The sequence below is a fragment of the Adiantum capillus-veneris genome, chromosome 19 (genome assembly GCF_014529385.1).
Source record: "Adiantum capillus-veneris isolate H3 chromosome 19, ASM1452938v2, whole genome shotgun sequence".
NCBI classification, from domain to species: Eukaryota; Viridiplantae; Streptophyta; class Polypodiopsida; order Polypodiales; family Pteridaceae; genus Adiantum; species Adiantum capillus-veneris.
The window spans coordinates 129,280,935-129,296,186 of record NC_140949.1 but is presented as its reverse complement, the minus strand read 5'-3'; the positions used below and the strand labels follow the sequence as shown (position 1 = coordinate 129,296,186).

At 44.9% G+C, this 15,252-nt stretch overlaps 1 protein-coding gene across 3 annotated transcripts in view; it reads right to left on the bottom strand.

Annotated features, from left to right (window-relative positions):
- The window catches only part of LOC147434861 (putative protein phosphatase 2C 5), a 113,169-nt gene extending 98,496 nt beyond the window's left edge, over positions 1-14,673 (bottom strand). Inside the window, exons 1-2 of one of the 3 annotated variants that reach the window (XM_086491258.1) lie at positions 14,522-14,673; positions 13,565-14,198 (exon numbers count right to left, since the gene is read on the bottom strand). In XM_086491258.1, coding sequence (XP_086347384.1) covers positions 13,565-13,804 — 240 coding nt within the window. In that variant the 5' untranslated portion in view covers positions 13,805-14,198; positions 14,522-14,673. Of the gene's footprint in view, positions 1-13,564; positions 14,199-14,263; positions 14,502-14,521 lie in introns of those variants that run through there. The other 2 variants (XM_086491259.1, XM_086491260.1) reach the window with 2 other exon arrangements.
- Positions 14,674-15,252: the final 579 nt, after the last annotated feature.

Genomic DNA, 15,252 nt, shown 5'->3' with positions numbered 1-15,252 from the left:
TCGATACTACTTCGTCTTCTACCTTCTACTTGGACCACATCTACTTGGAGATTTCTAGGAGACCACATCTACTTGGAGATTTCTTGGCACCTATAGTTCTCCTAACTGTTGCTTCGCAAGAGGAGTCACGAGGACGTGGCAACTGCTAATTACTATCACGAGGACGTGGCAACTGCTAACCTTAGTTGTTGCTTTCTTTCCTATGAATTTTTAGTTAATTTTTGAAACCCTCTTTTGGAAGTCGCAAATGGCCGAACCTTGTGTGGCCAGTGTGAAACGGCCGACGGCCAAGAGTTTTACCCACAGTCGGGAAGGGCAAGTCGCCACGAGATAGTCAGGTCAGTCAGCACTGAAATCGGAGCAATAAAAGGGTGTCTAGGCTCGGTTCAAAGTCATTTAGGCCCCTCGGTACATTTATAAGTTGGTGGATACTAGGAAATTAACTCAACAGAAGCAAACTGGACACTTGGCAGCTCCAGGTACACTTGCCAAGCTCATCCCAGCTGGGAGCGCCCATTTTGAGAGGGGGCTGATTTTTGCTCCACAATGTGCTACAGCGTGTGTGTGAATAGTGGGTGCAAGTGATCACACCTTTAATGGAAAGCTTGCCTTCTCCCTTGCGGTTGTCTCCCTCGCAAATCTGCAGAGCAAGCAAAAACCATCAGTGAGAGAGAGAGAGAGAGAGAGAGAGAGGGAGTGTCACAAAGTGATGACGTGGCGGACAGCAGAAACCCTAATTTCTGCCAGAAACCCTAAAATTCCTGCAAACCCTAATTTTTGCCAAAAACCCTAAATTCCGGAAATCGCGGAGGCGGATTATTAAAAAAAAAAAAAAAAAAAAAATTTTTTTTTTTTGGAAAATGATGAGCGACGCGAATTTTGCTTTTGCTTTTTTTTTATAAAAAAAAAAGAGAAAAGACTCTCTAAGAGAGAGAGAGAACTGATGCTTTTGATTTTAAAAGCTTTTGGGGCTCTGCTTTTGGGCATCCCTTGTAACCTTTAAATTAGTGGTGAGGGCCTCACTTCTCAGAGCATCTGGACGCAGAGTCTGAGAGTGAAACCCTAACCGCTCTCTTGTACTTTGATGATTGATTAATACAAAAAGAAATACCGAAAGGGGCGCCAGTCTTTGGGGCCAATATCTCTAGGCACGGAACTCCGCCGGGCCAGTGCAAATCTATTGTGATCTGTGAATTGTTTTGAAGTGGTTATTTGGTGCTGTCGCGGTTGATTCTTGACTTGGAGTGTCCAAGTTTGTTACAGTGGTATCAGAGCACGGCCGATTTCTCTTCTACGGGAAATCCGATCCTCGAATTTTTTTTTTTTCCGCGGCACCTATGGCTTCAGGCAATGATCAGTCGACTCCCTCTGCATCTGGAGATGCGGGCTGGGATCACAACGAAGATTCAGACAGAGAGTATGGCCCGCCTCGGCCTACTCAGGCGGAGCAAACAGAGATGGAGCGTCGTCAATTGATTGGCGATGCAACAAAGATGATGCTCAATTTTGCCAAGGACCCGAAGATGGTAAAATATATGAACCAGACCTCTTTGAAAGAGGTACAGATGGAGTGGCAGAGAACCACAACACCACTCCCGAAACCCGCTCTCAGGAAACCTTCTACCTCCAAGAAATATACGGAGAAGGAACTGGAGAACTTGGTTGATGCACGGATTGCTCAGCTTTTCGACGTGCAAAAGAAAGGCAAAAAGCACGGCAAAAAGCACGGCAAAAAGCCGAACAAAGGTACTGACTTCCCGGGATATTTGGGTCGTCAGTCGACATTCGACAAAGCAAAGAAACGGAAGAAGCGTGTTCGATTTGAAGGAGTACCCAGTTCTTCTTCTTCTTCTTCTGACAGTTCTTCTAGCTCCTCGGATTAGAGCGAAGAAGACAGAAAAAAAAGCAAAAAGCGAAGCAAGACACAAAGCTTCGGAACGGGCAAGAAAAAGGCAAAGAAGACTACATCTCGCCCAGAGACTGAGAGTTCTACTGAGGACCCGTCTACAGACAGCTCAGATTCCGATGACGGAAAGTTTTATGCGAACAAGAAGAATTTTTACAAAGCCAACCAGTATGACTTTCTCGAAGATAACAGCAAGAAAGTCCGAGAGTTTAAGGAAGGTGGCCACTCGATCAAGTTTGATACTTTTCAGGATACTCAGATGCTTCGAAGGCTTTGTCTCTTATACAGCAGTTTGACATCGCTTTCGCGGGAGGACGCTATTCAGAGCACTCCAAGATTCGGAGAGCTGCCTCTTACTCTGAGGGGAATGCTCGTACTTGGTGGTCCACGCTTCTATTAAGCAAGACTGTGCCAGTTACATGGCTGAAATTCAAGAGGCTTTTTATTTCTTCTTGGTTGACTCAAGAGGTTGAGCGAGATATACGAGCTGCTTGGAACCATCTCCGGATGACCAAGAGCGATACAGTGAATTCTTATTGTGAAAGATTCTGGAGCTCTTTTCTACCCGCCTCTTCATTCAAGAAGATCTCGTTCAGAGAACAGATTGAGCGGTTTACCTTGGGTCTACCTACAGAGATCCGAGATCACTGCTTGGAACAGAAGTCAGCTTCTATTCAGGAGTTGATGAGTCATGCGAAGCGGAGCTTTGCCATTCACTCTGGCAGTCTGACCTACCCCACAGATGAGGCCATGACACAACGAGCCAAACAGACTTCTGGGAATGAAAGTAGAATGAAAAAGAGCAACCCAGAGAAAAAAAAAAGGATGCACGACCCAAGCTTACTCCTGAGGAGAGAGCTCGCTTCATCAGAGAGGGGAAGTGCTTTGGATGCGGGAAACATGGACATATTTCCGCAAAGTGCCCTGATAAGGCACAGAAAGAACAGAATGATAAAGACGACGACAGGTCTGAGAGTTCGAGAGCAGCTGAGGAATGTGGCAGAAAAGGCAGATAGAAAAGCAGAACTGGTACCACATGGCGTGGGACTTGCACCGAATCAAATGAATGAAAGTACAAACTTTGCCGTTTTTTTTTGGGGCAAAGTGAAGGATCAAGAAGCTCTTTTGAAGGAGCCAAGGCCAACTTCTTTTCACTTGGAATTGGCGGCTCGATTTAGAACTGCGCCCGACAGACTGACGCCACTGGCGGAGGTAGTTCGACTGGCACCCGGATGGGATGTTGCCATTACACCGAGCATTGGCAAACTTCGTTTGCAATGACAGGGGTGTTCAGGGCACGTGAGTGACGTTCTACTCGGGATCCCTTGGTACCACAAGAACTACGCCGTGGTTGACTACCGGGCCGAGAAAGCGACTTTGATAAATGAAGGGCTTAGAGATTGTACTTGATGAACTTCAGTTTTCTTACTCATTCTTTTGGGAGAACTGAACCATGGATAAAAGTTGAATATGTTTTGACCTGAAGAAAAGAACGCCAAGATTTTTTTCTCCACGCTCATGCCGATTGCTTTTGAGAGGGCCTGAAGATCATACCATTGATCTGATATCTGGAAGCACACCACCGAATCGGCCACCTTATTGTGTGAGCCGAGTACAGAATGAAAAAGATTATGAACTCAGTGAAAGACCTCTTGGAAAAGGGTCTTGTCCAGCTTAGTACTTCACCGTATTGCTCTCCAGTGTTGTTGATTTTGAAGAAAGACAGATCTTGGAGAATGTGCATCGATTATAGCACTCTCAACGAAATCACCATCAAGAACAGATTTCCGATTCCTAGGATCGATGATATACTCGACAGGTTACAGGGATCCTCATGCTTTAGCAGGATTGACTTGAAGAGTGGATATCATCAGATCAGAATAGCGCCAGGAGATGTCTACAAGACAGCTTTTCGGACGACTTTTGGGTTATTTGAGTTTTTGGTGATGCCTTTTGGCTTAACCAATGCTCCTGCGACATTTAACCGGATGATGGACAGGATTTTTCGAGAGTACAGGCTATTTGTTGGCACTTTCTTTGACGACATCATTGTTTTCTCGAAGAATGAGGCAGAACACAGAGATCATCTGCTTCAAGTCTTTTAGGCATTACGAGATCACACGCTAGTGATTAATGCAAAGAAAAGTGAATTTTTTCCTACCATGGATACACTTTTTGGGACACATTGTGTCAGCAACACAACAGGAGTGCAAATGGACCCGGCCAAGATAGAGACTATCCGTGATTGGCCCGATTTGAGGAATGTCCATGAAGTTAGAAGCTTCTTGGGACTATGTTCATACTACAGGCGGTTCATACGAAAGTTTGTAGAGGTTGCTTCCCCTTTGCATATCTTGACACAAAAAGGAGTACCTTTTTCGTGGGGACCCACAGAGGTGACTGCCTTTCACACATTGAAAGAGAAATTGACTACGGGACCTATTTTGACTTTGCCGGACTTGCAGAAGTCATTCGAAGTATATTATGATGCTTGTGGTCGTAGTCTGGGTGCGGTCTTGATGCAAGAAGGCCATGTCATAGCTTACGAGAGCCGTTTGTTCTCTAGGCCGGAGATGACAGCACAGATTTATGAGAAAGAGCTTTTGGCGGTTATCCATGCTCTTACTCAGTGGCGGCATTACCTACTCGGAGCGGATTTTATTGTCTTTACAGACCATCAGAGTTTGCGCTACTTCTTGTCACAGAAGCAGCTTTCGGAAAAGCAGATGCGGTGGGCGAACATCTTGTCACAGTTTCACTTCCAGATTGTCCATGTGCAGGGACAGAAGAATGTGGTGGCAGATGCTTTGTCTCGGAAACCGTTGGTTCTGGCTATTTCCGCGATACATCATAGGAGCTTCGAGGATATGGTCGATAAGTGTGCCACAGATACAGATTTTGCAGATATTTTCACACGGATACGGGATGGGGAGACAGTAGCTGGATACTCCCTTCGAGAAGGCTACTTGATGAAAAAGACTATGTTGTGCGTTACACAGCCGTTGAGGGAAAAGGTTATGACTGATTGCCACTGTCCACCTTTTACGGGTCACCGCAGCATTGCTACCACCATGAAAGGGGTAGAGAGAGATTTCTTTTGGCGGAGACTGAAGAAGGATGTGGAAGAGTTTGTGCGCAGTTGCTTGGTATGCTAGAAGGTCAAGTTTGACAGGCATAAGGCACAGGGATTGTTACAGCCTTTACCCATACCCACCCACCCGCCCCTGGGAAAATATTGAAATGGATTTCATTTTTTTTTATCTCCCGAGAATACAGAATGATCACGATGATTTTCCGATTACATGGCACGCCTGAGACGATTGTCTCCGACAGAGACCCCAGATTTATGAGTTTGTTTTGGAAGGCAATTTGGGAGAACATTGGGACGCGGTTGCAGTTCTCGTCATCGTTCCACTTGCAGACTGACGGGCAATTTGAGATTGCCAATTCAGTGATTTTAGATTTATTGAAGTCTTGTATCTCGCATCAGAAGACTCAATGGGAAAAGAACTTACCTTTGGTGGAATTTGCTTACAATAACACGATACACTCTTCGACGGGGAAGACGCCATGAGAGATTGTTGAAACTGCTGTGAAGGTTCCATCCTTCCTGAGCACGAAAGATTAGAAATTTGAAGCGGATGAATATTCGCGAGATTTGGATACGGCTTTTGCCAAGGTTCGCGAGACTTTACAGAAGTCTCAAGAACGACAGAAAAAGGCAGCGGATCGCCATCGTCGCGACTGGAAACTGAAGGAGGATGATTGGGTGCTCTTACGTTTTGAGAAGGCACGCCTACGAAAGAACAAGGGAAAGGAGAGGCTTTTTCCAAAGCTTAGTATGCGATACTACGGACCTTTCCAGATTACTGACAAGATAAATGATGTCTCCTTCCGATTGGACCTGCCAGATACTTGGAGGATTCATAATGCATTGCATGTGAGTCTCTTGAACCCTGTTAAGGGTGATGTGCCTGATGATGGGGAGCCTGATGAGCAACCCGAAGTGGAAGAAAACGAGGAGATCCTTGTTCCTGAACAGATTTTGGCACATAATGATACCAAGAAAGGTAAAGTCCGAAGGCGGTTCTTGGTTAAGTTCAAGAACTTTCCTGCATTTGATGCGAAGTGGATGGAGGAGGAGGACCTAGCAGATACTCCTCGGATTGTGAAACTTTACCTCGATGTTTTGGTTTAGCATAGTCTACTCCAAACGGAACCCAGAAACTCAGCTTGGCCGAAGATCTGGTGCAGTGGGATGCACAAGAGGGGAGTCGCTCCACTCCTTTGTCAACAGATGCCTCGATTTTGATACTAAAGTCACTGATGTCTCTTTGAGCTTCAGGGATACTGAGAGCTGACAGTATTCTGCTGGATGACTTTATGAAATGGAATTCCTGATTATGATACTGATTTGTTCTTGACTTCTTGTGAGTGCAGGAACTGATAGCCGAAATGACTGCAGCATTTTGGTCTGATTGATCTCGAATAGACATGGTTGCAATAGGGGTTAGTCAATCGGACATCGATGAGGTCCCGATTGGACCTAGATGTGATTGCTAGCTACATTGCCGATAAATCATGGTCTAAGATCCGAATGAATGTTGAATGTCATGTGATGTCCTGTGATGTCTGGTGATGTCCTGTGATGTCGTGTGATGTGACTGTCGATTTTGTACATGTGCTAGATGTGTGTTCCTAGTACGTAGGTACTAACAGTCAGTGTCTGCTAAGACGGTTTATGGCTTTTGTCGGTTTTGCAGGCGTAATCGCGGTCGATTACAATGCTTTCAAGAGGGGGGTATGTCACAAAGTGATGACGTGGCGGACAGCAGAAACCCTAATTTCTGCCAGAAACCCTAAAATTCCTGCAAACCCTAATTTTTGCCAAAAACCCTAAATTCCGGAAATCGCGGAGGCGGATTATTAAAAAAAAAAAAAAAAAAAAATTTTTTTTTTTGGAAAATGATGAGCGACGCGAATTTTGCTTTTGCTTTTTTTTTATAAAAAAAAAAGAGAAAAGACTCTCTAAGAGAGAGAGAGAACTGATGCTTTTGATTTTAAAAGCTTTTGGGGCTCTGCTTTTGGGCATCCCTTGTAACCTTTAAATTAGTGGTGAGGGCCTCACTTCTCAGAGCATCTGGACGCAGAGTCTGAGAGTGAAACCCTAACCGCTCTCTTGTACTTTGATGATTGATTAATACAAAAAGAAATACCGAAAGGGGCGCCAGTCTTTGGGGCCAATATCTCTAGGCACGGAACTCCGCCGGGCCAGTGCAAATCTATTGTGATCTGTGAATTGTTTTGAAGTGGTTATTTGGTGCTGTCGCGGTTGATTCTTGACTTGGAGTGTCCAAGTTTGTTACAGGGAGAGAGAGAGAGAGCTGCGTCGGCAACACCAGTGCGTCCCCCGCCTTTTGCATCAGCCCCATCTGTATGGTCTCACGGCCCCGTCCACCCTCTCCTTCATCAGGAGCGTCTACATCACTTTGCTCGTTTGCTCGATATTCTCTCGCACAGCATCATTCATTGCAAGCTTGAAGCAGGAAAAAACCTCTCGGCTAGCGGGCTCGGTAGCCACAGGTAGCACGCACAATACGGGCAGAGGCACGAGAGACCCACAGTGATTTCACGATGACTCTCCTTGCACCACTGTGGTCCTCCCTCACCTACCTCCTTGGCTGCCTGCAGACGTGCCACGCCTTTGAAAAGAGAGAGAGAGAGAGAGAGAGAGAGAGAGAGAGATCAGAGAGAGCGTTATTTGAAACGAAAAAGATTCATTTCATTGTGCCATAGCCTATCTTGACTATGTAGCGCGATGATTTTCTCTCGTGCATCTCTCTCTCCCCTTTACACATACGGTAATGCCCTACTAGTTGGGCTCCTCAGATGACCATGTATAATTTGGGGGTTTTATGCGCGTTTGCCAAGGCAAGAGCCTTCTGTACAAGAACCGGATTAACTAATTGCTAATCCCCCACAGGTACACACAGTTCCATCGCGAGGGATTTCTCGCGTGAAAACTCGTCTGTTTCGAAGGGGAACTGTCTCATTGTGTGTGGGAGCACCAGAGACACACGTAGACGTGTTCGCTCCGCCCAAAACAATCCAAAACAGAAAATTACAGCCTGTTGTGTTTTTCTAAAGGTTTAGGGTTTCGCACCTGAACTGCAGGACAACGTCAGGGGAGCCTCAAGAAAGCCTTGGGATGTTTAAACAGGGCATTGGACACCTGACAGTGTTAAAACCGGGAATTATAGCACACTGAAATTGACTTGCAGCTCACTAAAAAGCTTCCTAACCGCAAGGGAAAGTGTCCTTGGCGTGTACTTTTGACCTACAGAGGGTTATGGTGGCAAAATTGGGTCAAAAACCTACAATCACAAACATGGACAGGTTTGGACAGCTTGGTGAGAGATAGGTGAAAGTGTCCGGGTCGTCTATTTGCAATAAGAATAAAGAAATACCGAAAGGGGTGCCAGTCTTTCCAACCAACTATTTGCAAAGTTTCTCTGTATCCTAAAGTCTAAAAGCCAAAAAGTCTACCGCCCTACGGGCCGTCAAGAAAGCCACAATTTCAGCTGTGTCAATTCCTTATCATCATGAGCTTGATGACATGAAGGAACAGTATGCTACTGATGAAGATTTTGCAAGGATCTTTGAACAGCTGCAAGATGGGCAACGTCATGAGCACCACCTCCTCAAGGACACTTTTATGATGATGCATTTCAGACTGTGTCACTAGGCCATTGCGACATAAGGTTATGGTAGAAAGCCATGTCCCACCGTATGCAGGGCATCGTGGAATTGATGCAACAGTGAAAGCGGTCGAGACATCCTTTTATTGGCCTACTTTGGGGAGAGACATTGATGCCTTCGTGCGAGCAAGCGCGATTTGCCAAAAGGTCAAGTTTGACAGGCAAAAAGCACCAGGGTTATTACAACCATTGCCTATTCCAAATAAGCCATGGGAAAGCATTGCTATGGATTTTATCTTTGATCTTCCAAGAACGGCGACAGGGAATGATGGTATACGGACCATTATTTGCAGGTTCAGCAAGCAGGTTCATTTTATTCCTATCAAGAAGAAGATAAAATCTGACCAGATGGCACGGTTGTTCATGTATAATGTGCTTAAGTACCATGGTATGCCACAATCGATTGTCAGTAATTGTGATCCTCGCATGACGAGTTTGTTTTGGAGAGGATTGTTTGAAAACATGGGCACCACGCTCAAGTTTTCATCCTCATTTCATCCACAAACTAATGGACCGTAAGAAGAGGCTACTTCTACTTTCTTGGATCTACTGAAATCTTATGTGTCAGATAATAAGGGCAAGTGGGAACAGTATTTGCCTATGCTTGAGTTTGTGTACAACAATACGGTACATTTGTTCACATGAAAGGCACCTTTTGAGATTGTTGAAGGTGGCAAAAAGGTTCCTCCCATTTTGCATACAAAGGACAAAATTTTTGAGGCACATTGATATGTTGAGAACATGCATGAAATGTATAAGAAAATCAAAGTTGCCTTGGAGAGACTCAAGCAAAGCAGAAAAGGGCTACTGATCGTCGTGAATTACTGTTTTGACCTGGTGATTGGGTTCTATTGAGGTTTGAAAAGGCAAGGTTAAAGGAGATGAAGGGCAAAGAACGGTTGTTTCCTAAGCTCAATATACGTTACTACAGGCCTTTTCAAGTGCTTGATAAGATAAGCCATGTTGCTTATAGGTTGAAATTGCTTGACACTTGGAAGATTCATAATGCGTTTCATGTGAGTCTTCTAAGACCCTTTGTGGGTGATGTGCCAAAAGATATGCCACAGGAGGATCAGCCAGAAGTTGATGAACTTCATGAGATCTTGGACCTTGGTACCTGAGCAGATTTTGGCACATAAAGAAAGAAAAGTTAAGAAACAAGTTGCAAGACGGTATTTGGGGAAGTTCAAGAACTATCCACCTATGGATGCAAAGTGGATGGAAGAGTCTGAACTGCTAGAGTCACCAAATGTATTGCAGCTTTACCTTGAGGCCTTCGGGTTACAGCCCACGTATGCCCCAACCCAACGTGTGCAAAGGATGAGTAATGGTAGAGCTAGCACATCAAATGTACACATGGATTCAGTGCAATAGAAGTGTGCATTGCTCTTCAAGTGTTAAATGTATTATGCTCACTTCTATCATAGATGGAAATGACAAAAGTATAAAGGTCTCATTAAGTCATTTGTATCTATGTGTTATGACCTTTCTTGCAGGTGTATGCGATGATAAAAGCGTGCTAACAACAGAAGATCATCAATGGCATGTATATATGGCATGCAATTGAGGACGTTTTTCAAGAGGGGGGTATGTCACAAGGACGTGGCAAGTGCTTAGTGCTAACCTTAGTTCTTGCCCTCTTTTTGAAGTCACAAATGGTTGAACATTGTGTGGCCACTGTGAAACTCGCAACGGCCGAGAGTTTCATCCGTAGTCGGGAAGGCAGGCCACCACGAGATGGTCGGGCCAGTCGACACTGGAATCCGAGCAGTAAACGGGTATGTAGGCTCAGTTCAAAGTCATTTAGGCCCCTCGCTACACTTATAAGTTGGTGGGTACTAGGAAATTAACTCAAAAGAGGCAAACTGGACACTTGGTGGCTCCAGGTGCACTTGCCAAGCTCATCCCAGCTGGGGGCGCCCATTTTGAGAGAGGGGGCTGATTTTTGCTCCACAGTGTGCTACAGTGTGTGTGTGAGTAGTGGGTGCAGGTGATCGCAGCTTTAATAGAAAGCTTGTCTTCTCCCTTGCTCTATGTAGCACGACGATTTGCTCTCACTCATCTCTCTCTCCCCTTTGCACATATGGTAATGCCCCACTAGTTGGGCTTCTCAAATGACCATGTATAGTTCTGGGGGTTTTATGTGCGTTTGCCTTGCAAGGCAAGAGCCTTCTGTACAGGAACCGGATTAGCTACTTGCTAATCCCCTTCACGTACGCATAGTTCCATCGCGAAGGAATGCGAAAACAGAGAGTTTTCTCACGTGAAAACTCGTCCGATTTACAGGGGAACTGTCCAATTGTAGTGCGGGAGCGTCTTACACACGCATAGACGTGTGTTAGACGTGTTCGCTCTGCCCAAAATGATCCAAAACAGAAAATTACAGCCTGATGTATTTTTTCTGCAGGTTTAGGGTTTCGCACCTAAGTTGCACGACATTGCCAAGGGAGCCTCGGGAAAGTCATGGGATGTTTAAACAGGGCTTTGGGCACCTGACAGTGACAAAACAGGGAATTACAGCATGCTGAAATTGACGTACAACTCAGTGGAAAGCTTTCATACCGCAAGGGAAAGTGTCCTTGACATGTAATTTTGACCCACATGTGCAGTTATGCTGGTGAAATTGGGTCCAAAACCTGCAATTACAGCCATGGACAGGGACAGCTCGGAGAGGGTTAGGTGGAAGTGTTCCGATCGTTTATTTGCCAGGGGAGCCTGGGGAAAGCATTGGGTGCTTGTACAGGATAATTTAGAGAGATTTCCCATGAGGAATCTCGTCTAATTCAAGGGGTAAGTGATCCTACAGGTGCGAGAGCTCGAGGGCTATCCACAGAAGTGATTGACACGCGAATCGGAGCGCAAAACAGAGAATTCAGAGTGCTGTAATTTCTCGCCAAGTTTTGTTAAGTGCTCTAAAGTGCGTGGAAAGTCACCGTGTACTTTGGATTTTGTCCGTGGAGACTTCTACTATGGTTATGTTGCCAAATTCGGGTTAGAGTAGAGGATTTTCAGCCCGATAAAAGTGGGACAGCTTGTAGAAGTATACAAATTTTTCTCCAGTTTAATAAGAATAAAGAAATACCAAAAGGGGCGCCAGTCTTTGGGGCCTGCAGGGTGTCACTATCTGCTTGGTAGCGCTCTAGCTACCAAATCATGAAATGTCTTGAAGTGTTGAATTCCAGGCACAGGTTTATTCGTGAAGTTTCTTTGTGTCCTAAAGTTCAAGTAAAGTAAAGTTTCGGGTGAAAGCCAAAGTCTACCGCCCTACGGGCCAGTTTGAGCAGGCATCTTCATTCAAGGCCTCACATCTTCGGCTTCTTTTGGGGGCTTGTTCAACATCAAGTGCTGAGAGGGGGTGTTAAGAGTTACACCGCTCTGCTACTTCAAAGGGTTATGGCATGCTTGTGCACCTACTTGAAACAAAGGTAGTATTTTAGAAACTGCTCTACACACACTGCCTCAACCCAAAGGAAAAACGGAACTCTCCAACTTTGCTTTCAATCTGAAGTCGCCTCGTGGTTCCCAAGCTTCCCAAAACGCTACCACTGCTTAGCGTGTTTCTCCAAAAACACAACATTGTTTCTCCAAAAGCGCTTTGAGGCCTTGACTTGTTGAAGCCCGATTCACGTGTGATTGCCGTGTCAACTCTGCTCAATGCGCTCCAATTCTCGTCCTCGCAATCGTACCCACGATCAACAAGCCAAATGCTCTGATACCATGTCAAAGTAGATGATGCAGAAGTGTAGAGATAGAGAGAGATGCACGAGAGAGAAAGAGAAAGATTCACCAAACCAACATAATCGTCAATGAATTAAAAGATTATTAAAATTGGGGGTCAGGTCCCACCCCTCAACTTAATTTCCTGACCCAATTCTCACGACAAATAAGTTTAAAAATACCTAAAATGACAAATTAAAAAATAGGATCCCATTGGGCATTCACTTGAGATGTATAACCATAGCAAACCAATGAAAAGTATCATAAGGCTTTTGTGAGATAGTAGGGAAGCTTGGAGTTCTCTCACTCTAATTGGGAGGTTGGGGGCGCCAGCTTATCGTGCATAGAACATTTTTCCCTGGGAAGCCACTACTCCTCAAACCATGCTCCTGTTTTGTTGTGTACTTAGGAGAGAATGAGGAAGGCAAGCCATGCACTCAGGATTTATGAGAGCGTGTTGTTGGATGAGAGTTTGACTGGACAACGGAGGAGATTTGTCACACAATGATGTGCATGGAGGATGATGCAGCGCAGCAGGCAAGGGCAAGATAGTTAACAAAGCGCGTGAATAGAGGCCCAAGTAGAACAGGCCACACTGAAAAGGAACAGAGACATGATTTTGCTTTTCATAGCTGCTCATGCTGGTAATCGCTTTACAAGCGAGTCTTTTGAGATCACTAGTCTAGACACTCCTGCTTTGGGTTTCGCTGGCTTCAAAGGCAGGAAAGCACTTTTGCATAGGAGCCGAGGGATAGCCACAGCTTTTGATGGTGACCATCATTAGACAAAGGACCACCTCTTTTCTCCAATTTTCCATGATATGGAAAGATATGGACCATTGGCCATTTTGAAATGGCTCCTACGTGACTTTGGTCTCCACTCTCTTCCACAATCTAATGTAAGGCATCCACTCTTGTATTTCAGCACACATGCCCACTAGGCTCTCTAGTGTACATAACTATAACGACAACTTCCGCAAGATATAACTGTACATACCACTTCATATTGTGCTTATCCTGGCAATAACAATATGGATCATTTTGCAACGAGCTATTGCATACATTTTACACTCCTCTGTAACATACTCCAGAAAAGCACCCAATTGATAGTTCAAAATACCAACGATACAAGATGGAAAAAGAATTTGCTTAGAAGATAGTCGTTGGAGGGACAAAAGACATACGGCAAAAACTGCGAAGGCAGATGAACAGTCACCCGGAATCCTTTGGCAATTGGTGTTGATAATAGTGAAATCTTCACCTTTCTTCTGCTGTGCAGCATGTCCACATCGAATCATTGGCCTTTGTATCCTTTGATTTTGCAACTCGCGGCTCAGCAGGTGAGACAAAGAGACCAATTGTCCCTGCTTGCTCTGTGCATCATGCACTTGCCTCACAGAAGAAGCCAAGTGCTGCCCATTCATCCTGAATTCTGTAAGATTGGAGCTCCAAACTTATCTGACACTCATCATGTCCCAGATTGGTAGCAAACTTCTGCACTGCTTTTCTCAAGTTTTGTGTACAATGACATTTTACAACATTGCCTCATTGATGTTGTGAAGGGAATTCCAAAAGCAAAAGAGATGCTACGAGCATTGACATTAAGCTCATCCTCGGAGCACCTGCTGCTTTGAACAGGACCAAGGTTCCCTAAATCTTGCATTGTAGAGTTCCCTACACAATTCCATCAATACTAATCCGCATAGTTTCATCGGTGTGGCTGTCTTCATTAGGTTGAGCAGGAAACTCCTTTCTCTTCAACTTGAAGCAGGAAAGGGCAGATAAAAGATGGGATTTGAAGCCCCTTTCTGACTGCTCCTGATGCAACCAGAGAACGTTAAAAAAAATATGAAAAAAGAAAATTAATAAGTGGGTTTAAGTACCAAAGAGTTCTGTAAGAATGATGATGGGTATGAACTGTTGAGGAATTGCTGATGCAATGTGCTCAATGAGAATGGCAATGACCGTGCAAGTTGCAAATGCAGCAGAGCTGCAGAGGGTTAGGGGAATTGTTAAGGGCAGAACAACATGATTTCAAGAGATTTTGCCGTATCTCTGGGCAAAACAAGCATCAAAAGCAGCTGAAAATTCACCCATTTCGTCCACAAGGATTGTGATGTGCAGAGATAAAAATGGCCTACTTGGGTAGCTCCGCTTCTGAAAACGAGAGTCCTCAGAGTTCCAGCCAATAAGGGCTCTGCGCGTGGCGCCTGCTGCCCTCGTGAAGTCTCCATTCCTTGCAAAGTTGGAACCCATGCAACTGGCACCACCGAAAAGTTGGTTCCTGCCAAACATGGTGCACTTTTTGCACTTTATTGGAGAAATCCCACTTTCCTCGCCCAACTGCGCACATGTGCTCAACTTTTCATTCATTGCACTCTAGCAAGCTTCTGTTCCCACATTCAGCCAGAAAAGCTTTATTTGCCATAGAGTCATGGGCATGAGACCCCATGCAAAGCCTTGGCGCCGTCGGCGGTCCATTGGTGTCATGATAAAAACAGGCACATTGAGATGAGGAGTATACACTAGAGGTTATTACTATTGTAATGATCCCAATCGCCGAGCAAATGAATGTACTTTGTTGCATGATCATAAAGTAGCACGAATGGAAAAAAAACCACCAACAAGGGTGAATAGTGAATGCCTTCACTATTTTCACCGTCATGTCGAATTGCATGGCGTCATACCCTCTGCCAGATCTGCAGCCAATAGTATCTGTTGTGACTCAAAGTATCTCTTCCTTCCCTGATGTGTCCGTGATCTATTCTCATTTATCCTTGCTCTTTTCAATTGGAAGCAAACTGGATTGCTTTTCAAGACGTTACGCATCGAACTTTGAGCATTAAGTTCGTTTGGTTATGTTGCCAATTAT